At 34.3% G+C, this 24,385-nt stretch overlaps 2 protein-coding genes across 2 annotated transcripts; one reads left to right on the plus strand and one right to left on the minus strand.

Moving 5' to 3' along the window:
* Positions 1 to 1,794: 1,794 nt before the first annotated feature.
* Positions 1,795 to 15,786, minus strand: LOC148597626 (microfibril-associated glycoprotein 4-like). The gene is made up of 9 exons (XM_088563469.1): positions 15,727 to 15,786; positions 14,096 to 14,146; positions 10,609 to 10,691; positions 8,702 to 8,773; positions 8,311 to 8,443; positions 6,382 to 6,506; positions 5,532 to 5,628; positions 4,220 to 4,384; positions 1,795 to 2,687 (listed from the first exon to the last, which is right to left on the minus strand). The coding sequence occupies exons 1-9, from the start codon at positions 15,755 to 15,757 to the stop codon at positions 2,407 to 2,409; spliced, it is 1,038 nt and encodes a 345-aa protein (XP_088419595.1). The 5' UTR covers positions 15,758 to 15,786; the 3' UTR covers positions 1,795 to 2,406.
* A 3,074-nt stretch (positions 15,787 to 18,860) lies between these two features.
* On the plus strand, positions 18,861 to 21,115 carry LOC148597627 (solute carrier family 13 member 2-like). The gene is made up of 3 exons (XM_088563470.1): positions 18,861 to 19,018; positions 19,546 to 19,683; positions 20,773 to 21,115. Exons 1-3 carry the CDS (start codon positions 18,908 to 18,910, stop codon positions 20,914 to 20,916), a joined length of 393 nt encoding a protein of 130 aa, XP_088419596.1. The 5' UTR covers positions 18,861 to 18,907; the 3' UTR covers positions 20,917 to 21,115.
* The last annotated feature ends 3,270 nt before the right edge of the window (positions 21,116 to 24,385 follow it).

Here is a 24,385-nt window from a genome sequence, read left to right on the forward strand (position 1 = left end):
GTTTTAAAGACGGAGATATTTTCGTACCTTTAGCTGTGTCATTTATTGTAAATAATGGTTTCCATTAATAGTAAAGTTGTCTTCTTTTTAAACCACAGTGAGTAGAGAGACTAGGCAGTTATATATCTATATAAGCCTCGATCTCATCAGACTGAGAAATCTTGGTAAAGCGAGATGTGACTTCTAGTATTAAAAACTGGGATGCTCCCGTGGGTGAGTATTTTTGCTCCGTCAGCACCAACCTCCCCCTTTTTGCGATTGAGTTTAAAAATACAAAAAAGGAGTCAAGAATTTTATCTCCTTGGCGCACTTTGTCAAGGCGGAGTAACAAAGATGTCCCACCAACAATAACTTGCGCGTCATAAAATGGGTAATGTCACAAAATAGACATAATAATAATATCACAAAATAGACATGATAATCTTGAATATGTAAAAAAGAAACCACAAGCCCGAAGGTACTCAAGTAAGCTAAATTTGCTTCAAGTATATATTTTTAACATTATTGCATTTATTTATCTAAAGACGTTTCGAGTTTAACCATGACCTACATTTACAGCAGCTTCTATCCATATCAAGATATAGTTATGTGAACAGTTGATGATGTGTTTGACCTGAAACTAGAGCAAGATTGTCAATTCGAACTTTTTTGAGTTTCGGATTGTCAATTTACTCATAATATTGTTATCGATGAAAAAGCTAAAACGTTGTATACATTTCTTTCTAATTTCGATAAAAAACTTACTACTATAATATTTCTTTTGCATCTTAAACGTAACTATCATATCATACAAAATAAAGCACATGTACTCTAAAAAGGATTTTTGTAATAACTGGCATGTGAAAACAGACGTGTGGTTGAAATACCTCATGCAAAACTTATTATTTTCTCTTCTTTTTTTTTTGTGAACTATGTTACATTACTAATATGGCTTCTTTTTTCGATTTTAGGCCAGAATCTAGTTTTGCCTGTAAAGACACCGGCCATTATAATGTCTTGGGTGCACGTAATAATCGCCAGACTAAAATAAATCTCAGATCTAAACGGAACATCCGACCAACAGCTGCAATGCACATACATACATTGTCTTAACGGACAAGTCTCAAGTCAGTCTTGTCCTCACTACGAAGCTAGCGGGGAGTAAAGTCAGGCGCTTGTTCGCGAAAAAACATACTGGGGAAATGACTAGGGACTTTATCGTTGTTATTATTTTTGATTTTGTATTTTGTTCTTTTTTGGTTTTATTTTTGACTAGTTGTTATTAGTGGCGTATTGATAAATAGATCATTGGCTTACACTTTCTGAAATCTACTCGCTGAGCTGTTTTTGGAAAGTTTGGCTATTGTTTGACCAACGTTGATTCATAAAAAAGAATCCATTATTTCAACAAAAGATTGACGTCACAAAAATGGTTTAATTTTACTTAATATTTCCAACGTTCCCTGGCCAAAACATTTGTGTACCGAAATTTTCAGTACCGCCTACATGGGAATCAAGACAATGCAACGTTTAAACGCTGAACCCGTTGATCTAAAAACATCATTTATATATAATATAGTATGATGATGATAACACAAACATAAAATAGATATGAATTTACACTATAGTTTACTACGGTATCAAAGTATCAATAACTAGTTCTACAGATAAAAATATACTTTATCGTCTGTACAACTTCCATCACCAGCGTATATGTTCGGTATGTGCGTTACTGGCATGTATATTAATTACTATAATTGAAAGATCCCTCTCGACTGACCAGAAACTAAACATAACAAATAAATACAAGGCACATGTGACACTTAATCTTTATTGATTATGTAGAAGAGTTGGGAATCAATCAAAAATCATGCAAAAATGCTAGAATATTAAATGGTTCATTTCTATCATACTTTAAGTAATTAGTTTAAAGTACTTTTTCGATATTTAATCATAGAGGTACAATTGTACATATACATTTACCATTGATTATGACAAATGTTCAAACAATGCATAAGATGTCGTTATAGATCATACATCTTGATCCAGATATCGCTTCAGCTTACAAATGCAACTTATTAAGAGGCATCACGTAGGAATCAAAATGAGTTAACTACAGCTATCCCTTTCGTTGAGTGGTGTACATTACTTTATCATCATTTATTTGCATTATTTTCTTTTGCGTATTTGGTTTCCAACTATGTATCCAAAATTTTATCCATGGTGCTAACAGTACTAGATACATGAAGCACTTTCCGTGCTCGAATCTCCGCTAGAATGCGAATTAAAACTAGATGTGAACGAAATACTAAACTTGCTTTATGATCTGAAATATACAGAACTGAAACGTCAAGAGGGTACATGTATTGAATTATATAAAAACAAATAGCATTCTTATTCAGTCAAAATCATGATTATATTTTCCATTTAATATTTTCTAATCATCATTTTAGTCGATTTCAATGAGTAACTTTCTCCTTTCCATTTATCCCAGTTTATCCCCGTGTAGTTAAATGCAACCCCATCGATCACACTATTGTTGTATACACCAGCAAGATAAAGTCCATTAAGATTTGAATCATAGCAGCAATTATACCACCACGCTCCCTTCCTTTGGACAGCACAGTTACTTGTATGTCCTTGACAATTATCATTATTCCTGTTATATGTTGTAAATTTTTGTCCATTGTGCCTTGCTAGACCATCACCTAAAATGAAGTGAACTTATGAAATTTCCTCCTGGCTACTGACCTACAAGACTTGACTTTCAATAATAACTTAACAAATATTTGTTAACTGACATTTTCAGTTAGACGGTATGGTTTGGCTAATGAGTTAGATACCTGATTTTTCTCTTTCGATTATTATATCAATGCTCTAGATGATCCTGATGTTAGAACACGTCTACGACAAGCACAACCATAAATTATTATTCAGGTAGTCACGCATGCACCGGCATGTAATATTCAGTATAATGACGTAGTACATACATATGAAGATAGATAGATCGATAGATAGAAGTGCGCTGTCCATAGTCAGAAGTTGTTAAGCTGTAATGAGTCTTCGTGTCTTTTAGGATACACTTCATTAAATAAAATGCCTCTAAAATATGTCCAACATTCATATTCATACGCAAGTCCGGCTATAATAAATATCTTTTCCATTTAAATCATTTTTTTTGCATTTTTTTTCCTCTGAAATCAATCAGAATTTTGTTTTGACTTGTATTGTTTATTATTGCATGATTTATTCTTTGTGATATCTATTTCAAGATTCAGTTCATGATTTTTCAGCAAATAATTTATGAATGAAACATGTTTTATTGATTTTTCGTTGCCTTTATCTAAATGTGTCGATTTTGGATGTTTGTTAACAATTTCAAAGTTGTCAGCTGTGCTTGCAGCATGATACTGGGTTTGAACATAATGCTTTCGCCCTAATGTCATTGCGCCTTCGTGTCTAACTTTTCTAGTAGTGTCATCGTTCTGTTACCGTGAATTTTATTTCTTTTGTTTTCTGGGCCTTTCAGAGCTTACTTGAAGGTGTGTTTACATATTTTGAAGACCTTTTGCTGACCTTTTTGTGACTATCTATTATTTTATAGGAGTTATTTGATGGTGTATTTGTTGCCTTTCACCAAATTTGTTCCTTTTTATTGGGGTAAATTGTTCACTATTCCATCTGGTTAAAGGTCTGTCTAGTTATATTGTCACATAATGTATGCATGCCATGAATCTTATAGAGTAATAATAAACATTATTAAGTCATTATAAGCCATTTTATTACCATTTGTTCGTGCTCGCTAATAAGAAACTGCACATACATGAATTCAGAGTTGTAGCAAAAGGCGAGCGCGTTACAATATTCATAACATGTGGAAAATGTTGGCAACTCTGACCAATAAATTTCAGTCAAAGTTATTAAAAGGGCCATACCTATACTTTCGTTGGCACTGTATGTCAGATCTAATCCACGTCATTTAGTAGTTGATTTATTTTTTATGATTGGATACGTAATGATATTCCGAATAACGACAAACAGAATAGTTCTACCTAGTACAGTTGCTGACAGGAGAATGTCATGACCCATGGCAGATTATGACAGAGCTTTAAATTTACAAAGCGCTAACAGATGCTGACAATGTGTGTCGCGGGTCAGGCCAGATTCTTACAGCAAACTTAGACAAACTCAAAGAGATGTTAGAAGTGATCGCAACTGTATATGTAAAAAACACGTTTACCTGCCGTGCCAGAATACCCAATTACACTGATCTGGTATTTGCTCATCTCATCACCTACATGGAAAATGGAATATTCAGCGTAAGCAAAGTGGTTTTCGAAATCTCCAAGGTCCACCCGGAGCTTGTACCGTCCATGTGAAGTAATTTCATGAATGTTTTCATTTCCTAAATTAAAAAAGAACTTTCATGTAAAAAGTATTCTGTAAGAATATCAGACACCTAATACTGACTTCACATCGAAAACTGAGTATAATTTAATGGAAAAGAAGACGACAAATCTACGATTCTTTTAAACCATTCGAAACATACATCCTTAGCCTATCCAGTAACGATTGTTTGTACGGTTTTATGATAATTTATGGAAAGTAAAATCTTCTATTAGATAAATGTAGTATAACAACTGCTGAGCGGAGTTATATTGTGCCTACAATACGGAAGCTCCTGTGACATGTTTAAAAACAAAACAGATGGTAATTGGGTATAATTGATTTCAAGATCGACAGTTCAGCTACACTATAATTGTGTGTGCCGACTGGGCTCATCGGAATCTCTCAGTTGCGAATAGTGGAAATAATAGTCTCACAAGAATTATAGTCTCACAAGGATTGTCCCCCGTGCAGGTCCGGGTGTTAAAAGAATAGGCCTGCAGCAGCGCTAAGCTTGTCGTAAAAGGCGACTAAATAGTGCTCAGAAACCTAGCCGGGGGCTAGGCGCTCTGCCCACAGAGCAACTGGGATGTGTGCCCCAGGTGGTGGAATGGGGTACCCCTGGCGTGTTACATGCTGGGTTGTCAGGCTATAATACGGAAAACCTGACCGCAAACCATAGTGGTGCACCGTGTTGGGAAAGATGCCACGTTCCTCGCACGTTAAAGAACCCTGCTGTGGTATTCGATAGGAGTAGGAACCTTTGCGCTCCGCCACAGGGGGCTAAATTGCCCGACCTTACCCATCCCCCTTTTTCCAGTGGCAATCAAAATTTGTCGACCCTATTATCCTTGTGACCCATCCTTTTTTTTTCATTTCATGTTCATTTTATCATCCATTTCATGTTCATTGTCTGAATATAGCTAAAATATTGCTGCTCGGACGTTAAACCCCAACAAACAAACAAACAAACAAACACAAGGATTGTGCAAGTATTTGTTAAAGGTTATTCGAAGACATAATCCAAAACCTTTCAGAAATGTTATTTTATATTATGCAATATACTGTAGAGTTCTAAATTTATTGATAGCATAAAAAAATACAAAATTGAAAAACAACTTTAATTTGCGAGTACCACGAAACCAAACAATAAGACTCGTATCTACCTAACCAGTATTCACCACTTCCATCGCCAAATCCCAATTTGTAGAATTCCCAGTTCCGGTAGAAATCTGTACAACCATTGATTCTCTTCTGTATGACCTATATGTATTAAAGTTATGTGTAACGACAAGTAGAGATTCACATATAAATCATGCAGAATGTGGTACTTAGTAAGTCAATACTATTGTTCTTTATAACAGACCCCTAATTATGTCATAATCGATGAAATATACTTCAGCGAGGTAGTCCCTAAGAGCCTTGTGTAAATCGAAAGAATATTCCTGGTGGACGAATATGTTGGGAACACGCAAATAGTTTGTAATACTCTGAAGTTAAGAGAACAGGTATCCTTGGATTGTCGTAAATATACAAAATGCCAAGCATAGAGAGGCAAGATTTTTCTTTTGAGGTAAAATTTGTGAAATATCATGATTTCCAAAATACGAAATGTATACAAATTAACATTTGTTTCCATGTGTTTACAAATTTGCCATACACATATGTCTCCAGAGCAACAGAGCATTCTGTATGTCCCCAGACCAGTCATACAGATATGTTATAATATGCATGTGATTTTAAATTAGTCCTTGACATGTTTTCCTCACTTGTCTGAATCACACGTGTCCAGAATTAAAAATGGAAACTTTTGGGAAGACCGCAATGCAATTAAATATTTATCACAGTGGCTGTAAAAGGAAATTCAGGTAAATTAATGTTGACACTTATTATTACCCTTATCTCCTATCATTGAATTGTGAGTCTCAACTACTGCTAGACTTTATTTTCTAAATTTTAAAGAAAGAATTTACAGAAAAGGGATAACAAGTGTAAATATGATAAGGTAAATCCTACCGTCCATATTTCATTGCCTCTGACTTCACAGTAAACTTGAACCCCCGGTAGACTTCCCGTCGGATAGATGTTACCGACCCCTTGTGTTACATTGTCTATTTCTGAGCAATCACGTGGTAAACTACCTACAATATAATAAGAAGTCAAAACTGATCCAGTTAAGGAGTATGGAGGGCATTCGTGGTCAAAACAAAAAAGTGTGTACATAACGACCTTTCGACCATACAACATTCATGTTACAAAGTCAATTAAACAAAACAAAAAATAACACCACAAAATGTGGGATGGTATTATGAATAATCCAATATCATGTAATAATTTTTGTCGACTGACTCAATTTTCGCGTTTAATAGATTCTTATTGGACTCGTTTTTTTCATAGAGAATGGACTTCTTTAGCATAGATGGATTGTTCAAACAGCAATATTCATCATTGGAAAATATTTGAAGCGTACGTTATATTAGAATCCACCATGAATCGCCACTATTGAATGAGAGAAAAGGTCCTGGTGAAATGTGAAAAAATGCCGATAATATTAAGAGGCAATTCCTATTGCAGTCAATGACATCCTAAAAAACAGACGATCTATTTGTTTTAAATTAGTTAGCCTACAGTTAAGTCTGCATGGCCTTTAAGTTCGCATTATTTGTTTAGAGGCAAAGCAATTCGAACTTAAGTACCAGTGAAGAGGTTACTTCAAGATTAAACATATAAGATCTTAAGTACCTATTTGAGTAACAAATGGAGTATCAATATTTACTTGAATAGGTATGCCTTTTGTCTTCCATCGTCAGAAACAAAGAAAACAATCCAGTTACCGACATCATAATTTTTGTCTGTTGTAAAGTTTCCTTGAATGTAGTTTCTGTCAACTTTGGTTATCAATAAATCGTCGAATTCAGCCAAGAAAGGTTTTACGCCTCAAATGTGTTACAATAATAAATATCGATGTGCATATGATGTTTATTTAACCTACCTAAGCTGTAGACTTAATAATTTAAAGAAATAAATCTTCTTTTTAAATAATACCTCCTTTTTCTCACATTCAAAGATTACCTTCCGGTTATAATGAGGGAAGCTTTATTTCGCGAGTAAACAACGACTTTTTATGATAATCAAAAACGGAAGATTTAACCGTGTAGAAATATTGATTGAGAAATGTAATAAAACGATGCATTGGTGAGTAGGATCGTATTCGGATTGGAAACTAAATGCCGGACAGTTTCATGGTAAAAATGCAGTTATAAATGCAAAATTAACACTCTTAAATGCGAACATTAAGTTATCAATAAATATGTTAACATAATATCCAATATATATATATATGTATATATATATATACCTCTTAGAATGTGACTCTATTCGCTATACTGCTCCATCGGATCAAATTGATACAGAGAAGATATGTAAACGTATAGAAAGGTCTGAAAAATTCCCAACGATGTTAGAACTGTCAAATTTGCGATGCAAATTTTTGGTCGTTCCCTCCGCGTGACTCGAACTCGTACCGCTGTGACATCTATGAGAACACCGCCTGCACGAAGCCCACGCCCTAGACCACTCGGCCAGCTAGGCTATATAAAAATATAGCTTTCGCTGGCCGGGTCATTCATCCTCGTAGGAGTAATCTAGGGCTGTAACTTATTACACGATGTATGGTAGTACGGGACAGTTCATTTAGATGTTATTATGTAGGATAGAGGATCAAATTATTGATGCATGTCACAACAAATCAATATTATACAAACGTCTTAGAATGTGACGACTCTATTCGATCCTCTATCCTACATAATAACATATATAATACATATATATATATATATTTAAATACTCAAAATTGTTTTACGAAATTATAATTTCAAGTGGTTTTTTATGCAATTTCCATTTAATGTGAACCAAAGTACTTGGTTTTATCATAAGCATATTTACCGGTCTCCTTAATGTCTATACAATTGACTTTTTTGTTACACAGTGCTGTTTCATTGCAACAAGACAAACACACGAGGTGACGTCCGTCTGTCCGTTTACCAAACACTGATCCATATTGTGGACCCCGACAAACCTGTAATATAAGTTTATAGGTTATTTTGAGTTATGATGTGCAGTTTTATTATGTTTTTACGTTTTTATTTATTCTATTTATACCACTAAAGCTTTTTTTACACTACTATACAAAACAGAGTTTAAACAACTGTAGAACGTTTTCGTCTAGCTAAGGATGACAGTTTAACGGGAGATTTTTTATTGTGTCCATAGAACTACCACTTACTGAATATCATTGTACATACGTATAACTAAGTTCAGCTGTCTAACAACTTACCGACGCAGATCCACAGCCTAAATCATATTCTGTTTCTCTAGAGAAAAGTCGGTATTGGTGTTTATAACAAACCTTCAAAACAAAGTTCTAAATTACGTAAGAAGTTTTTTTAATCTACATGATTTTGGCCCTTTTCTTCATTCTGAGTGCAGCTAATTTTAATCAAGAGGATCATTAAATCCTTTCTATAGAAGTCCGTATTCTAGAAAAAAAAAACATCCAACAAACCATCCAGTCTCAAGAGAAAACTACCAGGAATACTGGATACGCAGACTACGTACTGCAATACCTTACAGTTGCGATGACAACATCAAAAGTATAGGAAACCTTTCAAGCAAATATAACAATAACATAAATGTGTTGAAATTATTTTTAAAAAAATCCAAGACGCACAAGGAGTCATGACCATCGCCACTATACATCACCTAAAATGCATGTTGTCACCATGGATGGTCTTCTTCCTTTCATTGTGAATATATATCTCCGTAAGACTCTTTCGAAAGGTTCAATATACCGTGAACCACGCTCTATAAATTGGAATTATGACCTCAAAGTTCTTATGGATCCCTAGGAGCACAACGCAAACAAATGGATAAAACGAGACAAGAAGCCATTGATTTTTTGTCAGAGTAGGTAAAGGCTGTGAGGTTTTTAATTTTGAAACATATGAAAGTTTGTGTAGGTCAATGAGTGTAATTGCTACATCAAAACCCAGATGTGGCACAAATATTGTCTACTATACATGACAATAATGTTTTAGTACCAGCAAACAAAGCCCATCCAATATTATCTGCAAAACGTTTTACATCCAAGGTTTTTAATCAAAGGTAGACGTAAAAAATAAAAGCAGTAATAAGACCTATACTGCAACCAAACTCTCCAAAGAAGAGAAGAAAACCATAAATATATGCCATATTTATTTGGTCTACGAAAAAGTTTGAATGTGATCTACTATATTTGTACTGGATTCCTAAACTCCACAAGAACCCATAAAACCAGCCCTACATAGCTGGATCTGCAAAATGTACCACCAAACCTCTTTCAAATATTTTAACTTCCATAATAACAGTTATCAATAAAAGTAACCAGTCCTGCATCGACACGTGTTACTTCCGTAGTGGTATTATTTCAGTGTGGATCCTAAAAAAATTGTAAGATCTTTTAGAAGCACTCAATTCAAGAATAATATCTAATATTCAAAACTAATGATTTTTGCAACACTTTTTACTTCTATTTCCCATACTCAGTTAAAATCCCTACTTCAAATCATTATACATCGTTGTTGCTCCAAAAAAGACGGTGCATCTAGATACAAATATGTAGTTCTTTTTAAAGATTCCTCTTCATTAATGAAAAAAGAAACAATTCTTAATCATCTTCCAAATATACAGAGGAAGAAATTTTCAAAATTCTTTTTTTATTTGTGCAGTGTGGTCTACGCTTTTTTCAACAAACGGTCGGCATTCTGATGGAAACTCATTGTGCTATTCTACTTTCTAATCCATTCCATCACTCGTTTGAGATTGACTTTATAGCTGATCTTATCCAAAAGAAGGATAATCGTTTAGCTAGATTCTGTCAGTTTCTGCTATATAGATGACGTATTATTATTGAACAATCATAGTTTCGCCGATTTCGTACATCGCATCTACCCCCAAATAACTTGAGATAAAGGATACTACATACACTGTGAGGTCAGCCTTTTATCTTGACCTACACTTTGAGATCGATGGTAAAGAAAAACTATTAACCAAAGTATACGACAAACGCGATGACTTTTTAGTCTGTATTGTCAGCTTCCCTTGAAAATAAAGATATAAACCGTCTAGAGTTAGTTTAACTTAACATTCGGTTGGTATAGTCGGAAACATTTAACCAAGTATGTCTTACACAATACAAGTAAATACCTCATTATCATCGCACGTTTCGAACTGTTGGCATTCAGTGACATTACCTATTCTGCTGCATGATAAACAGTCCTGGCCACAGTCTTTAAATATATATATACATACCTACATATATATATATATATATATATATATATATATAATCGTCTAGATAATAGTCAACAATCACTCTTAAGGGGTGATGGATCGTTAAAAACGATGCGAAACAAAACATTTTTAAAATTTAAATTGAATATTTCGGATAACAGATATCCTCCCTCATCATAAAACTCATACAACTATATGAGCATAAAACTCACAAAACTTAACGAGCATAAAACTCACAAAGTTCAAGATCAAAACAGATTCAGAAGCTGAATCGCGTACGCTGTGGGTGATTGCACCTTTATCAAAGGCTCACATAAGCAACTGATGAGGAGCATGAATGAAAATAACAAAGAGGGTCTTTTTATCAAAGTTACAATTAACTGTGGAAAACAATTTAAAAAAATATAAAAAGCACGAATACTTAAAACCAGGGGATCCAAGACCCGGACGTTTTTACCTTCTACCTAAAATTCACAAAAAAGATATCCCTGGACGACCAATAGTTTCTGCTAATAGTCACCCAACCGAAAAAAAAATTCTGAATTTGTGGATTACCATCTCCGACCCCTTGTTCAAAAGCTCCCGTCATATTTAAAAGACACCACGGACTATCTGACGAAAATGGAATCAATGAATCCTTTACCTCCCGAAACACTTCTGGTCTCCCTTGATGTCACTTCACTCTATACTAATATCCCACACGATGACGGTATAGAAGCCTGCAGAGAAGCTTGGGAATCACGAGATAATTTGGACCCCCCTACCGACTGCCTAGTTAATTTACTCACTTTAGTTTTGAAGTGTAACAACTTCACTTTCAACGACGAACACTACCTTCAAATCAATGGTACAGCTATGGGAACGAAAATGGCTCCTTCGTATGCTAATATCTTCATGGGTAAATTAGAAAATCAAATAATCTCAACATCTTGATCGAAACCCCTCTCTTGGTTTCGATTCATCGATGATGTTGACATGAAATGGACTGAGTCGAAACAAAATTTAGACAATTTTATCACACATGCCAATAATGTTCATCCATCAATCAAATTCACTCATGAAATTTCTGACACTAAAATCACATTTTTGGATACTACTACGTTTGTAAAAGACGGGGAAATGTCCATGGATCTTCACAGCAAACCAACTGATAGTCACCAATACTTATCTCCCAATAGTTGTCATCCAAAACATTGTACTAAAAGCATCCCATACAGTCAGGCACTTCGAATTCGGCGTATTTGTTCTTCTGACGATACCACCAACAAACGTCTAGATGAACTCCGTGGTCATTTATTATCGCGTGGCTATAAATCAACAGATGTAGATCGGGGATTTGAACGTGCTAACAAAATTAGCCGTAAAGATCTCCTCGAGTACAAACCAAAGAAAAAGAACAAAAGAGTCCCTTTTGTACTTACATACCATCCAGCCTTTTGGAAACTCTCGCCGTTACTGCATTCAAATTGGAGAGACATTCAAAAACATCCCAAGCTCTCCAAGCTCTTTCCGGGGGCCCCGGTCCTGGCATTCCGTAGACCTAGGAGCCTAAGAGGTGCCCTAGTAAGAGCAGAGATTTCATCTCAGTCTAAACAAAATACAACGGGCCAGTGTCGACCATGTGGAGATAAGAGATGTAAGACCTGTACCCAGATGCCGCACACCAAAACTTTTAAAAGCTACTGCACTGGAAAGGAAGTTGCCATTTTTTGCGACGTAACTTGCAAAACCGAAAATACCATATACCTTCTCCAGTGCTGATGTGGTATGCAGTACGTTGGCAAAACAGAACAACCTTTCAACAGGCGTATGAATGGTCATCGCAGTGACTACAAATGCAAACCAGACCTCCCTTTGAGTCGCCATCTTAGATCTGCCGGACACACCCAGGAGGATCTCCACAACATTGTTGTGACGATCATAGAACATATAAAAAAAACTGGTCAAAATGTAAAAGAGTATCTCGGGAAAGCTTTTGGATGAAGAAATTGCAAACAACATCACCAGATGGAATTAACGAGAAAAAATAATTCATTTTTAGGTCTTGGATCTAAGGCTGGTACAGCACTACTTGCTATAAAATACGCCGTACTACTATATTTGGACTTTATTTATTTTTTTTAAATTGTTTTCCACAGTTAATTGTAACTTTGATAAAAAGACCCTCTTTGTTATTTTCATTCAGGCTCCTCATCAGTTGGTTGCTTATGTGACCCTTTGATAAAGGTACAATCACCCACAACGTACGCGATTCAGCTTCTGAATCTGTTTTGATCTTGACCTTTGTGAGTTTTATGCTCGTTAAGTTTTGTGAGTTTTACACTCATATAGTTTTATGAGTTTTATGCTGAGGAAGGATATCTGTTATCCGAAATATTCAATTTAAATTTTACCATCTTCTGGTGACGTTAAACATATCTAGACGTTTATATATATATACACACATTTATACAATGGAGTCCTGTATGATGTTGCACTCAGTGGTGGAATCAGAGATTTAAATAAGAGAGGTATTATTTAACTCGGGGCTACAAATTTGTCTTTGAGAAAGATATGTGAAAAAAAGATATTCATTAGCCCATCAAAGCCCCATTGGATCCGAACTAGGCATCAAAGACCCCTTTTGCCAGCTACCCTATAATCAGCTGCCCTGTTACCCATAATCATATTATCCACGGCCCTGTTACTTATGGCCCTGTTTCCCACTACCCTGTTCCCACTACCACGTTTTCCCCTACCCTGTTACCCACTGTCTTGTTACCAACTTCCTTGTTATTCACTACCATTTTACCAATTACCCTCTTACCCACCACCCTCTTACCCTCAACCCAGTCATTCACTCCCTTTTACTCATTATCATGTTACCAACGACCCTGTTACTGACGCCCTGTTACCCACTTCCTTTTTAACCACTGCCCTGTTACCCAGTACTCTTTCTAGGGAAAAAAACCTTATAGATCAGCACTTTTCTTCTGTAAGATTTACTCGTGTCTAAACAATTGTACTTACAAACACTGTGCTCTGATAAATATCAATAGAAATCCAGTTCTAGTTGCAATTACATGTATGTGTTATGACTAATTCCGTTTTGTGGTACATTGACATTAACCTTATTATGTATGCTTAATTCTGTTGTTTACTTTGTATGTATGTATCGTTTATATTATCCTGTTTTCTCATTTGGCGATGTCATTGAACTTTAACTGTGATTTGTCCCCCTTTTTTACTTGCCGATATTTAAAAATACGTTAGATTTTCCATTTGCATGAAATCATGAAAGATGATAAATGATTGGTTGATAGGAGAGATCGTCATATCAGAAAGTTGAATGGAGTGTTATAAAACCCTACATGCAGTGATGGAACACGTCTTAGTTCAGTTAGAATGCATCAGTACTTACCTATTGGTAGAAATTCCAACAGAATAAACAATATTATACAGTAGTAAAAACCTGAAAATACCATAGTCTTTAAGGTTTTCAATTTTATTTCTTCTTAATCATCAAACTGATATTTTTCAAGCTGTATACAAATTGGAAGTCCATGTTTTAAACTAGTACAGAACGGTGAATTTTGCTTTTTGACAAAATAAATGTGAGATCGAACCTGTGCATACCACATGTGTGCGTGAATGAGTAATCAAGGGAACCAAGGTTATAGCGGTATTCAAACAAATGTAATCCAGGGACAAAGACCAAGCATGGAAAACAGACATACACAACAAAGAACATAAAGTACCTAAAATCATACATACAAAGTAACAAAAGTAAATGAGCAACTCGGACACCACTAAAAACTGGGAGCATGGACCAGGTGCACCGGTAAGGTAAGCGTCCTCTGCTTTTCTATAAACATCCGCCGAGTTGCTCATAAAAAGTCAAGTCCGGGGTAGACAAACGAGGAAAGGAAGACTGTGACCCGTTGAATAAATCAGTTTTCATGGTGATGGATATACCATAACGATCCACGAGTTCTTGATGACGACCATAAAACTTCTGTAGTGATGACTTCAATCTTGTAGCAACATAACCCTGTTCCAGAAGCCTATTTGTTAGAGTTCTAGCGCGATACAAATAGTCTGCGTAGTTTCTGGCATAACGTATCAATTGTGATATGAACACTCCATACGCCGAAGGAAAGTTGCCACAGATGAAAGGAAAGTTGACAATTCTGAATGAAAAGTCATCACGTTTGTAGTAAATTTTGGTCAAAAGTTTTCCTTTACCATCGATTTCTAAGTGTAGGTCAAGATATGAGGCTGACTTCACAGTGTATGTAGTATCCTTTATCTCAAGTTCTTTTGGGTAGATATGATATATCAAATCCCCGGAATTAGGATTGTTGAAAGATAATACGTCATCTATATAGCGGAAATTGAGATTGAAGGATCTAGCCAAATGATATTCTTTCTTTCTGAACTTAGGTATCAGTTTAAATAAAAATCAGATACTGCGTATAGTAGAGGTGATACTGCTTTTTCAGTCTACCCACACCATTGTCTTACAAAATGATAGTATAATGATCTTTTGTATTCAGAACTGGGTAATTTGTGTTTATGTGGGTTTTTTTTTTTTTTTTTTTTTTTTTTTTTGTTCAGAAAACAATAATTTTTTTTTTTTTCACTTTAATCGACCGAATCAAGGCAAATCAGGTACAACGAATATTGCAAAAATGCTTATTTCATACACAATATGTTTATTTTTCATCTCGAAAGTGCAACAACCGAAAGACAAAATAATACTGGTTTTATAGCATGTTATTGTTGCAAAATTAGAAACAAACGTTAAATTGGTTAATTTTCACTAATTTTCACGGGAATTAATCAGTTTTGTAAAAACTGCTTTGTAAAAAAACAGCTACTCTAAACAAAAGAAATGATTTTCGACAGATACAAACGTGAATATGTCCTACTTTGTTTGAGTTATAGTCTCACTGAACATGAAAAATAAACGAGTAAGATGATCTTTGGAATTTGGTCAAGATTTTTTTCAAATTTATTTTTTTTTATTTAAGAATAAAAATATATACTTACTAAGTTGTAATGCACTCTTTAGAGTCAACATTTTCACCTTACTTTATGATAACAAACGGCTGTCTAATACAAAATTGATAAGAAAAGTACACGAATGTTGATTCCTTGAATAAATGGTCATGTGTAGGAGGTCATCATGCATAGTTAAACATAGTATTGCAATCGTTAAAACTCTACGTGATACAGTTTCTTATTCATACTAAATTTATATTTGACATAATCGTGTTGTAGTTAAGCTCTATATGATATATATCATAAAAATCTACTTGACACAGTAATTATTATTTATATATGTTCATGCTTCTTGAGTGATATTAATCGGATTAAAAATTCAAAATCAGTTTTTTTCGCCAAAGTATTTCTTGGATTCTTTGTGGAACATAGACTCGTCAAAGATATACATCTGCTAGCCATAATGTGGTCTTGTAATATTTGAAAAATGACGTATTCTTGCAAAGATATTCACTTTACTTTGCACTGTGTTTTCATTTTAAAGTCCTACTTGGCTTAGTCGTGATATTTCTAATCTCTACCTGACAAATGTTGGTCATGTGAAAAGAGTACACATATATAACATATAAGTATGTTTGTCTTGGAGAAAAATGTGACATAGCATGAGCGGATCCAGAACATTAGAAGAGAGTAGTATTTTTTGTACAATTTCGTCCCAAATTTGTACGATATTAACAGTTTTACACATAAATCGGATAATTATCATAGTGTTGCCTTCTAAACAGTATCTATGAATTGAAATACCATGATTTACCGCCATATGTCTGCTCTTTACCTACAGTGATAGAAAACACATGAATTTCCGAATGAAAATGTCACAACTGATATCCAATATGAGACCTAACTTACCCTACCGGTGCACCTGGTCCATGCTCCCAGTTTTTAGTGGAGTCCGAGTTGCTCAATTTACTTTTGTTACTTTGTATTTATGATTTTAGTTACTTTATGTTCTTTGTTGTGTATGTCTGTTTTCCATGTCTGGTCTTTGTCCCTGGATTACATTCTTTTGATTACCGCTATAACCTTGCTTACCTTGATTACTCTTTCACAGATTTAATGACCGTACACTGCTACAAAATATCATGATGTGCCCGTGTTTATTTTTTAGACTCTCTATGCAAAAATGATGCAAATCCTATGATATCATGATTTTGTTCCGTAATATTAATTATTATGACATGAAAGGCAGATCTGCCAGTATCGGTAGTTGATAACTTATGTTCAAAGTTGTATAATAAATAAACTAAGATATCGTGGATTAGTCTTCTTGTGGTGATTTCTATGTAATTCATTTCATTATCATAGTCGCAATACATTAAAAAAAATAGTAAACATGAATCGTGAATCAAATGAATGAAAGATTTCTTTAAGCAATTTTGTTTACATATACCGATAAACGCCTGTTTTTCACACGGACACTTAATTGTCTGGTTTTAATCAAAATTAAAAAAATAGTAAACATGAATCGTGATCTCAAATGAATGAAAGATTTCTATAAGCAATTTTGTTTGCATATACAGATAAACGCCTGTTTTTCACACTTAATTATCTGGTTTTAATCAAAATCCAATAATTATGATCTTTGCAAAACAAATCCATCATCAAATTAATTTAGCTAGATATTATCAGTTACATGTTACAATATAGTTCTTGAGTGATACATACTTCCCATTTAAGAAACATACCATACGAACTTTCCATTAAAAAAAACCCTATTGAAATTGATTTTACTAAATTACATTTACTCATAATTTACCTTTTTCATTCCCTCATATTTCAACTACCGTTTTGAATTGTTTTGTATAACTAAATACGTTGAACTGGTTTACCCATTCTCTCCATTCAAAATGCACATCTCCGAATACATAATGAAATGAAATTAACTTTTTATAAATATTTCATTCTATAAGCAGTGTTCAGTTGCCTGCGAAAACCGTCCAGAGTGTTTTTTTAATAATGAAGAGAAAGGTATATTGATCCACGGGAGATAATTGTGGGATCTAGACTTACATTAGCGTCCTTCAAGTTTTGCGATGCCACAAACCTTGTGAATGTAACAAAAATTAGAATCTGGCGATATATCCCTTCTATATGGTATGTTCACTTCACCAATAGATGGTTCTTTATGATATTTTTAAAGTCTACTTACGATTGTGTGAAGTTAGTGGATATTTGTTTATTTTGTAGAATTTATGACGACAGACAGCCAGGGGCCGACTCTGGAATCACATTTGCTACGTGGATGGGATTCGGAGTTCCCTTATCTTGTATTTTAACAATTTTGTCTTTGTTATGGCTTCAAATATTTTTCCTGCGGTCACAGTAAGTCTATGAAAACGTGTATGATAATTTTGTATTTTTGGAAGCTTTCGAAAACATATTGTCTCATACGATTATGAAGAAGTAATCGCTACTTTTTGTTTAAGAATAAAAAAAATGGCACAATAAGACGAACAAATGGTATTGATTATAGGAACGTAAGAATACACGAAAAAATTACAAATTTTGCTCTGAAAAGGCCAGATGTCTTGATTTAGAAGCTTTACTTATTTCATAACATAATTATCAATAGATAATACAAATTTTCAAATTTTGTAAACGGAGGATTGACAGTCGTGCCGTGATATCCTGACGCGAGAACGTCCGAGAGTGAAATTACCGAATACTATATATAATAAGCATATTTACCAAGCCTATTCTCCCATATACGATAATCTGTCATTTGGTGAAAAAAAACTGGGGATGCTGAAACAAATTTTATTTAGGAGGGTTCGATTAGCCATGGACAAAATCAAATGATTTCTAGGTCAAAGTCTATAAGATTTTTGATTTTTTATTTCAAAACAACACATCAAGAATAATTCTTCTTCAAAGTTAATTTCCTTTCTATATCTTTGTAATCTTATATTTAATGAGTGTAGGATGAAAACGATTAGTGCTATAGATATGTCCACTCAATGTCAACGTGTCTTCTGTAATTACGATTATTATACATGAACATCATCTATGTATAATGTGTTTCAGTCCTAAAACAGTGATAAATGTTAGCTATATTTAATTATGTACCTTCAGAGTATCAGATTTGACCGGTTATTATCTATGTAACAAATCTCTACAGATTTCAGGTTTGTCAAAGTTAGTTGGGTGTAAACTACAGATATTTAACCATATGGACCAATGGGTAATGAACCTTGTTATCAGCTTTATTGTTGCTGCAGCCACCGAGATTACAAGTAACAGTGCTACAGCAACATTACTGATGCCTATCGTAGCTGAGTTGGTAAATGATTAGAAGATAATTGTGTTAATTAGGAGGTGTCAATTATGATGCAAATGTGACATATTAAGTTAACTGGTGGCATGACTTATCAAATTGCTGCCATGAACTAACAGTAGTCAATAAAATTAGAAAATTATTTTTCTCGACTCTGTGTCGGCATTTTGTAATACCATTCATGGCATATGTTAACTACATGCAAGATTATAATATTGAGGAGTTACACTGATATGTAGCGAAGTATTTCAATATAAACTATTTAGCATTATCAACAAAAAGAAAAAAACGTTGCAGGCTTAAACAGAAATGGTATATAAATATACATATATATCTTACATAACAAATTGTCATATATATCTTACATAACAAATTGTCATATATATCTTACATAACAAATTGTCATATATATCTTACATAATAAGCTACACTGACCTAGAAAATATACATAAATAGTGTATAGATCTTAGAAATAAACAGAAAGTTAGTACCTGAAGAATTATATTATGACAGCAATTTATTTTTTTCTGTAGGCTATTTCCCTTGGTCAGCATCCCCTATATTTGATGATATCATCAGCTGTTGCATGTTCATTTGCTTTCATGTTACCAGTTGCTACTCCACCGAATGCCATTGTATTTTCTACGGGCTATATTAGAATACCTGATATGGTGAGAATATAAACGTATCACTAAAATTAAATTTTAATATTTTATATCAAGTACTGCGTTCCAACAAAAATCGTTTCTCCCTAAAGTTGTGATATGTTACATGTGCATGTCTTTGTAAAAGGTCGCGCCGACATACAGCCTTGAACCGATCTTCACAACGATTTGACGGATCGATGACCGTTGACTGATTAATCGCTTCCGGATCGATGACCGATGACCGATCTGATCGCAGTTTGTTATGCAAAATGACGTTATATCTGTTTTAAATAAAAGAAATGTAAAATAAAAGAATAAATTGATGTTTAAATGTATGGCATTATGTAAATATGTGTAAAATTGACAAAGAAAATAACAATAATCGTAAAATACATTTAATGGATCGATTTGACGGATCGATGACCGCTCGCAATTATTGTTGCCCGAATCGGTTCAGGTACTGTAAGTAGATGTATTTGTACGATGCATTAAGTCCATTTCTTAATACCAACTCTCTTTAATGGATAAGTAACATCTTTATGTATGTCAGATAGGAGGCGATTCGTCCATGTAAACAACGCACCCTTTTTTAATCTAAAAAAAAGTTACTCCACATGACCAGTCTCGGGTTTTCGGATTTTGAATTTTAAGACAAACGTTTGGTAGGTTGTGTAAGAAATGTTCATTTTGCCAGAGTTAACGTTCTAAAACTGGTTGATTTTAGTGTCAGATGAATATAGACGGAGCGTCAGCAACGTCCTATATATGTAGAGCATTAGACCAGAACTATGAATGTTTAAACATTTTCTGAAACACCCACAGAGTTGTTCATGAAATATCATGTTCGGAGTAGATAAAAAAACAAAGACTTTGTTCAATATGTCTTTTCTGCAGCATAAAACGGCTTTATTATATGCAGTAACTGAAATGTATATGCACTGGCACTTCACCTGACAAAAGTGATTAGCCTATATTGTAAGACGCAACTTATGTAGAGTAAACACAGAGACACATGTAACTACCTGTACATTTAACGGAGCCAACCTGATATCCAAGAGACAGTTCTAAAACTTAATTTTAGTTTATTTTTAACTGTTCGCATTTGTTTTACAGGCAATTGCAGGTATAGTGATGAATGTGATCGCCACTTCAGTACTGACTCTTGCCATCAATACTTGGGGAATCCCTATTTTCGGAGTTGATATTATACCCAGTATATTCAATACAACGAACAACAATTCGACGCAATGTGTCTAGTAACAAAACTGACTGATGTGTTGAATTGAAGCTAAAAACCTCCCCATTATATTCAACAATAATTTTATTTTGGATGTAACGTCTCTTTTCTTTTTGGTTGACAATTTTAATTATCATTCCTTATGCGAAATTTTACCATGTGAAAGAGATGTCATAAGATGTTGTGTGTTTTATTAGAATTAAACATTTAAAAAAATGATTTTAATATATCTATAGATTATTTAAATGAAATGCACTTATATGCATTGTGTAGCTCATTTGTATAGTTATATATGAAGCTTATTACTCAAATTGAAACTTATTCTAAGAAATCAGAGCAAACCAAACGAGGGGAAAGAAAAGAGAATTGTTGATATATATTCCTACATAAATTCGTTCAACAGATGTAGGTCTACTACCCTTCAAATAATTGTCCCCTTGATTACTCTTTATCTCTCATAAAGTGTATATTGTAAATGCAATTGAAAACTTAGATTAAAAGTGTTGTCTAAGAAAATCATGACCAAACAATATCAACTCATAGACTGCACGTTTTGAAAACCAGTGTTTAGTACGGTAACGACATTAGTCTCACCAATAATTCCCTACGGTTGCCAATCATTTCTACAAATCGAATAATAGCTTTTTCCGAAATAAATGATGATGAATAATTGTTAATACAAAAAATATTATATTAAAACATTGTCATTTAAACAGCAAAGGTTTTTTAAAATGTATATTTCTATCCCACCTACTTCAAAATTAGACAAATGTGTATAGTTCGTTTTATTGTTGTGTTTTCTCACCACTGTCCAAGGTTAAGGGGAAATTTGAGCGCTGACAAACAAGTTTAACTTTGTCACATACATTATGTGATGAACAAAGCCAAGACCTTGTAGCTGAAAATCGTGTGATGACCTGTAGGGGTCAAATTGCTCGTCATTGGCATTTGGTGAATTTCATTGGCAATCATTCCACATCCCCTTTTTTATATCTATGGCCAATAATTGGCTCGGGACTTTGTTCTCTATTTAGTCTATCATGTTTCCGACACAAAATCGAAAATCGGAAAGGACACCCGGAAATAGTAAGAGATATTGGTTTTAGATGAAAGAAAATCTAAGAAGTATGTTTGTCTGACGCATTCCTAAATTAAAACTTAAACCTGGGAACAATGACCAGATAAATCGGTGCAGTAAGTGTTCTGACTTTAATCAGAAATATCAGCTGAGTTTCTGATAAAATGTCACAACTGGGGTGAATGGTGTATGTAAAGATGGGGTATTGTGTTTGAGAGAGGGGTGTTGTTTTATGATTTTAAGACAGGTGATGTTAAATTTAATGTGTAAGACAGTTGATGTTCCGTGTTATGTTTAAAGACAAAATGGCATTGCGTTCAATGTATTAAATGAATGTTGTTTTTTTTTTTTTTTTTTTTTTTTATGTTTTTGTTTCAAGAAATATCTGCTGGGTTTCTGATAAAATGTCACGTCCGGGGTAATTGATGGATGTAAAGGTCGCTTACACTCTCGGTACCCCTAGTAAATCCTTTTAGTTTTGATGGATCTTCATGCTATTCTACACCATTGTATATTTTGGGTTTGTTTTTTTTTTCTAAAGTCAATTAGATTTTATTTGAAGTAGGTACATGAGAGTACAGCATGAGCTTGCTAAACCTTTGACATTTCAAGTGATAGACAGGTAGTGATGTTTTGTTATGTTTTAGACATGCATGTATTGTTGAGTTGTATGCTTTGACAGGATGCGTCTAGTTTTATGCTTTAGAATGTAGGGTTTGCGATAGACAGAAGGGTATTGTTTTTTATGTTCTAGACAGGTGATGTTAAGTTTAATGTGTAAGACAGTTGGTGTTGCGTTCTATGTTTATAGACAAGAAGGCATTGCGTTTAATGTGTTGGGTTAGTGGTGTTGTTCTTTTTTTTATGTATCTGAAGGTGGTATTGTCTTTCAAAGAGTAATCAATGAAACCAAGATTCTAGCAGAAATCAAGAGAACTGAATCAAGTGACAAAGGGACAAAGACCAGACATGGCAAATAGATACACACAACAAAGAACATAAGACAACCATTATACCAAACGAAGAAACAGAATTAAAAAACTGGGAGCATGGACCATAACCTTATACGTTATGCCAGAGCTTGCCGAAACTAGCTACGCAGACTTTTTGTATCGCGCTAGAACTCAAACAAATAGGCTTCTGGAATAGGTATATGTTGCTACAAGATTGAAGTCATCACTGCAGAAGTTTTATGGTCGTCATAATGAACTCGTGGATCGTTATGGTGTATCCATCTGCACCATGAAAACTGATTTATTCAACGGGTCATAGTTTTCCTTTTCTCGTTTGTTTACCCCGGACTTGACTTTTTATGAGCTGCTCGGTGGGTTTTTCTAGAAAAGCAGAGAACGCTTACGCTGCTCCCAGTTTTTAGTGGAGTCCGAGTTGCTCATTTGCTTTTGTTACTTTGTATGTATGATTTTAGTTACTTTATGTTCTTCGTTGTGTATGTCTGTTTTCCATGTCTGTCTTTGTCCCTGAATTACATTCTTTTGATTACCGCTGTAACCTTTGTTCCCTTCATGACTCTTTGACCTGTTATGATCACGGTATATTAAGCAAATCAGGAAACGTTGTGTCCTTACGAGATGACAACGTGACAGTGTAAACTATAGTAACCTGCTTTGATCGTTGTGACCTTAATGTAAACGACTTGAGACGAACATCTGACCCTGGGCACGAGACAAATAATGTGACCCATTGGCCTCTTGTGACCTTGGTACACAAAACCAATAATCTGATCTTTTGACAGTGGTGATCACGTTGCCTTAAATTTGATTTAAATGCTGCCGATGAGAGGTTACTCCTTGAAACACGTGTACAGCATATCGGAATCAACAATATAAAACTGGTATTTTTGTATCTTAAACATATATGACCTTTCATATGTTGAGACGTTGGTATTAAATGGATAGATCCCTTGACCTGTTGTATCCTTGGAGACAGATAAGGATCCCTTGTTACCAATAGTGATCCTTTAACAAATGTGACCCATAGTGCGTAAGACAAATGAGGCAATCCCAACCTTTGTCAACTCGGTTCCTTACACAAATAAGATTATCCTATTGTAGTTGTGACCTTGGTGTAGAAACAGATAAGGTGAAACTTTGACCGTTGTGTCTTAGATTGAAAAAGACAAATGACCGTATTAGACAAATGAGCTGACCTCTTTGACCTGTATGTCCTTGACGCATAAGACAGACGGACAGACAAGTTTCTTAAATATATCAACAACTAGATTTATGGTGTGTTTGATGTACTGATTGAAGTGCCTTCAAAGAATGATATAACTATATAGTTCAACTAAAGCATAATGCAGAAATATACATTAAGTAATAAATGCATATTTTCCACATACCTAATAGCTGATAATATTTGAATTTTTCCTTTTTAAATTAGTACAATATTTT

Source organism: Perna viridis, chromosome 15, assembly GCF_037379345.1.
Source record: "Perna viridis isolate PV_CMFRI_1.1 ecotype Kerala chromosome 15, ASM3737934v1, whole genome shotgun sequence".
Classification (NCBI taxonomy): Eukaryota; Metazoa; Mollusca; class Bivalvia; order Mytilida; family Mytilidae; genus Perna; species Perna viridis.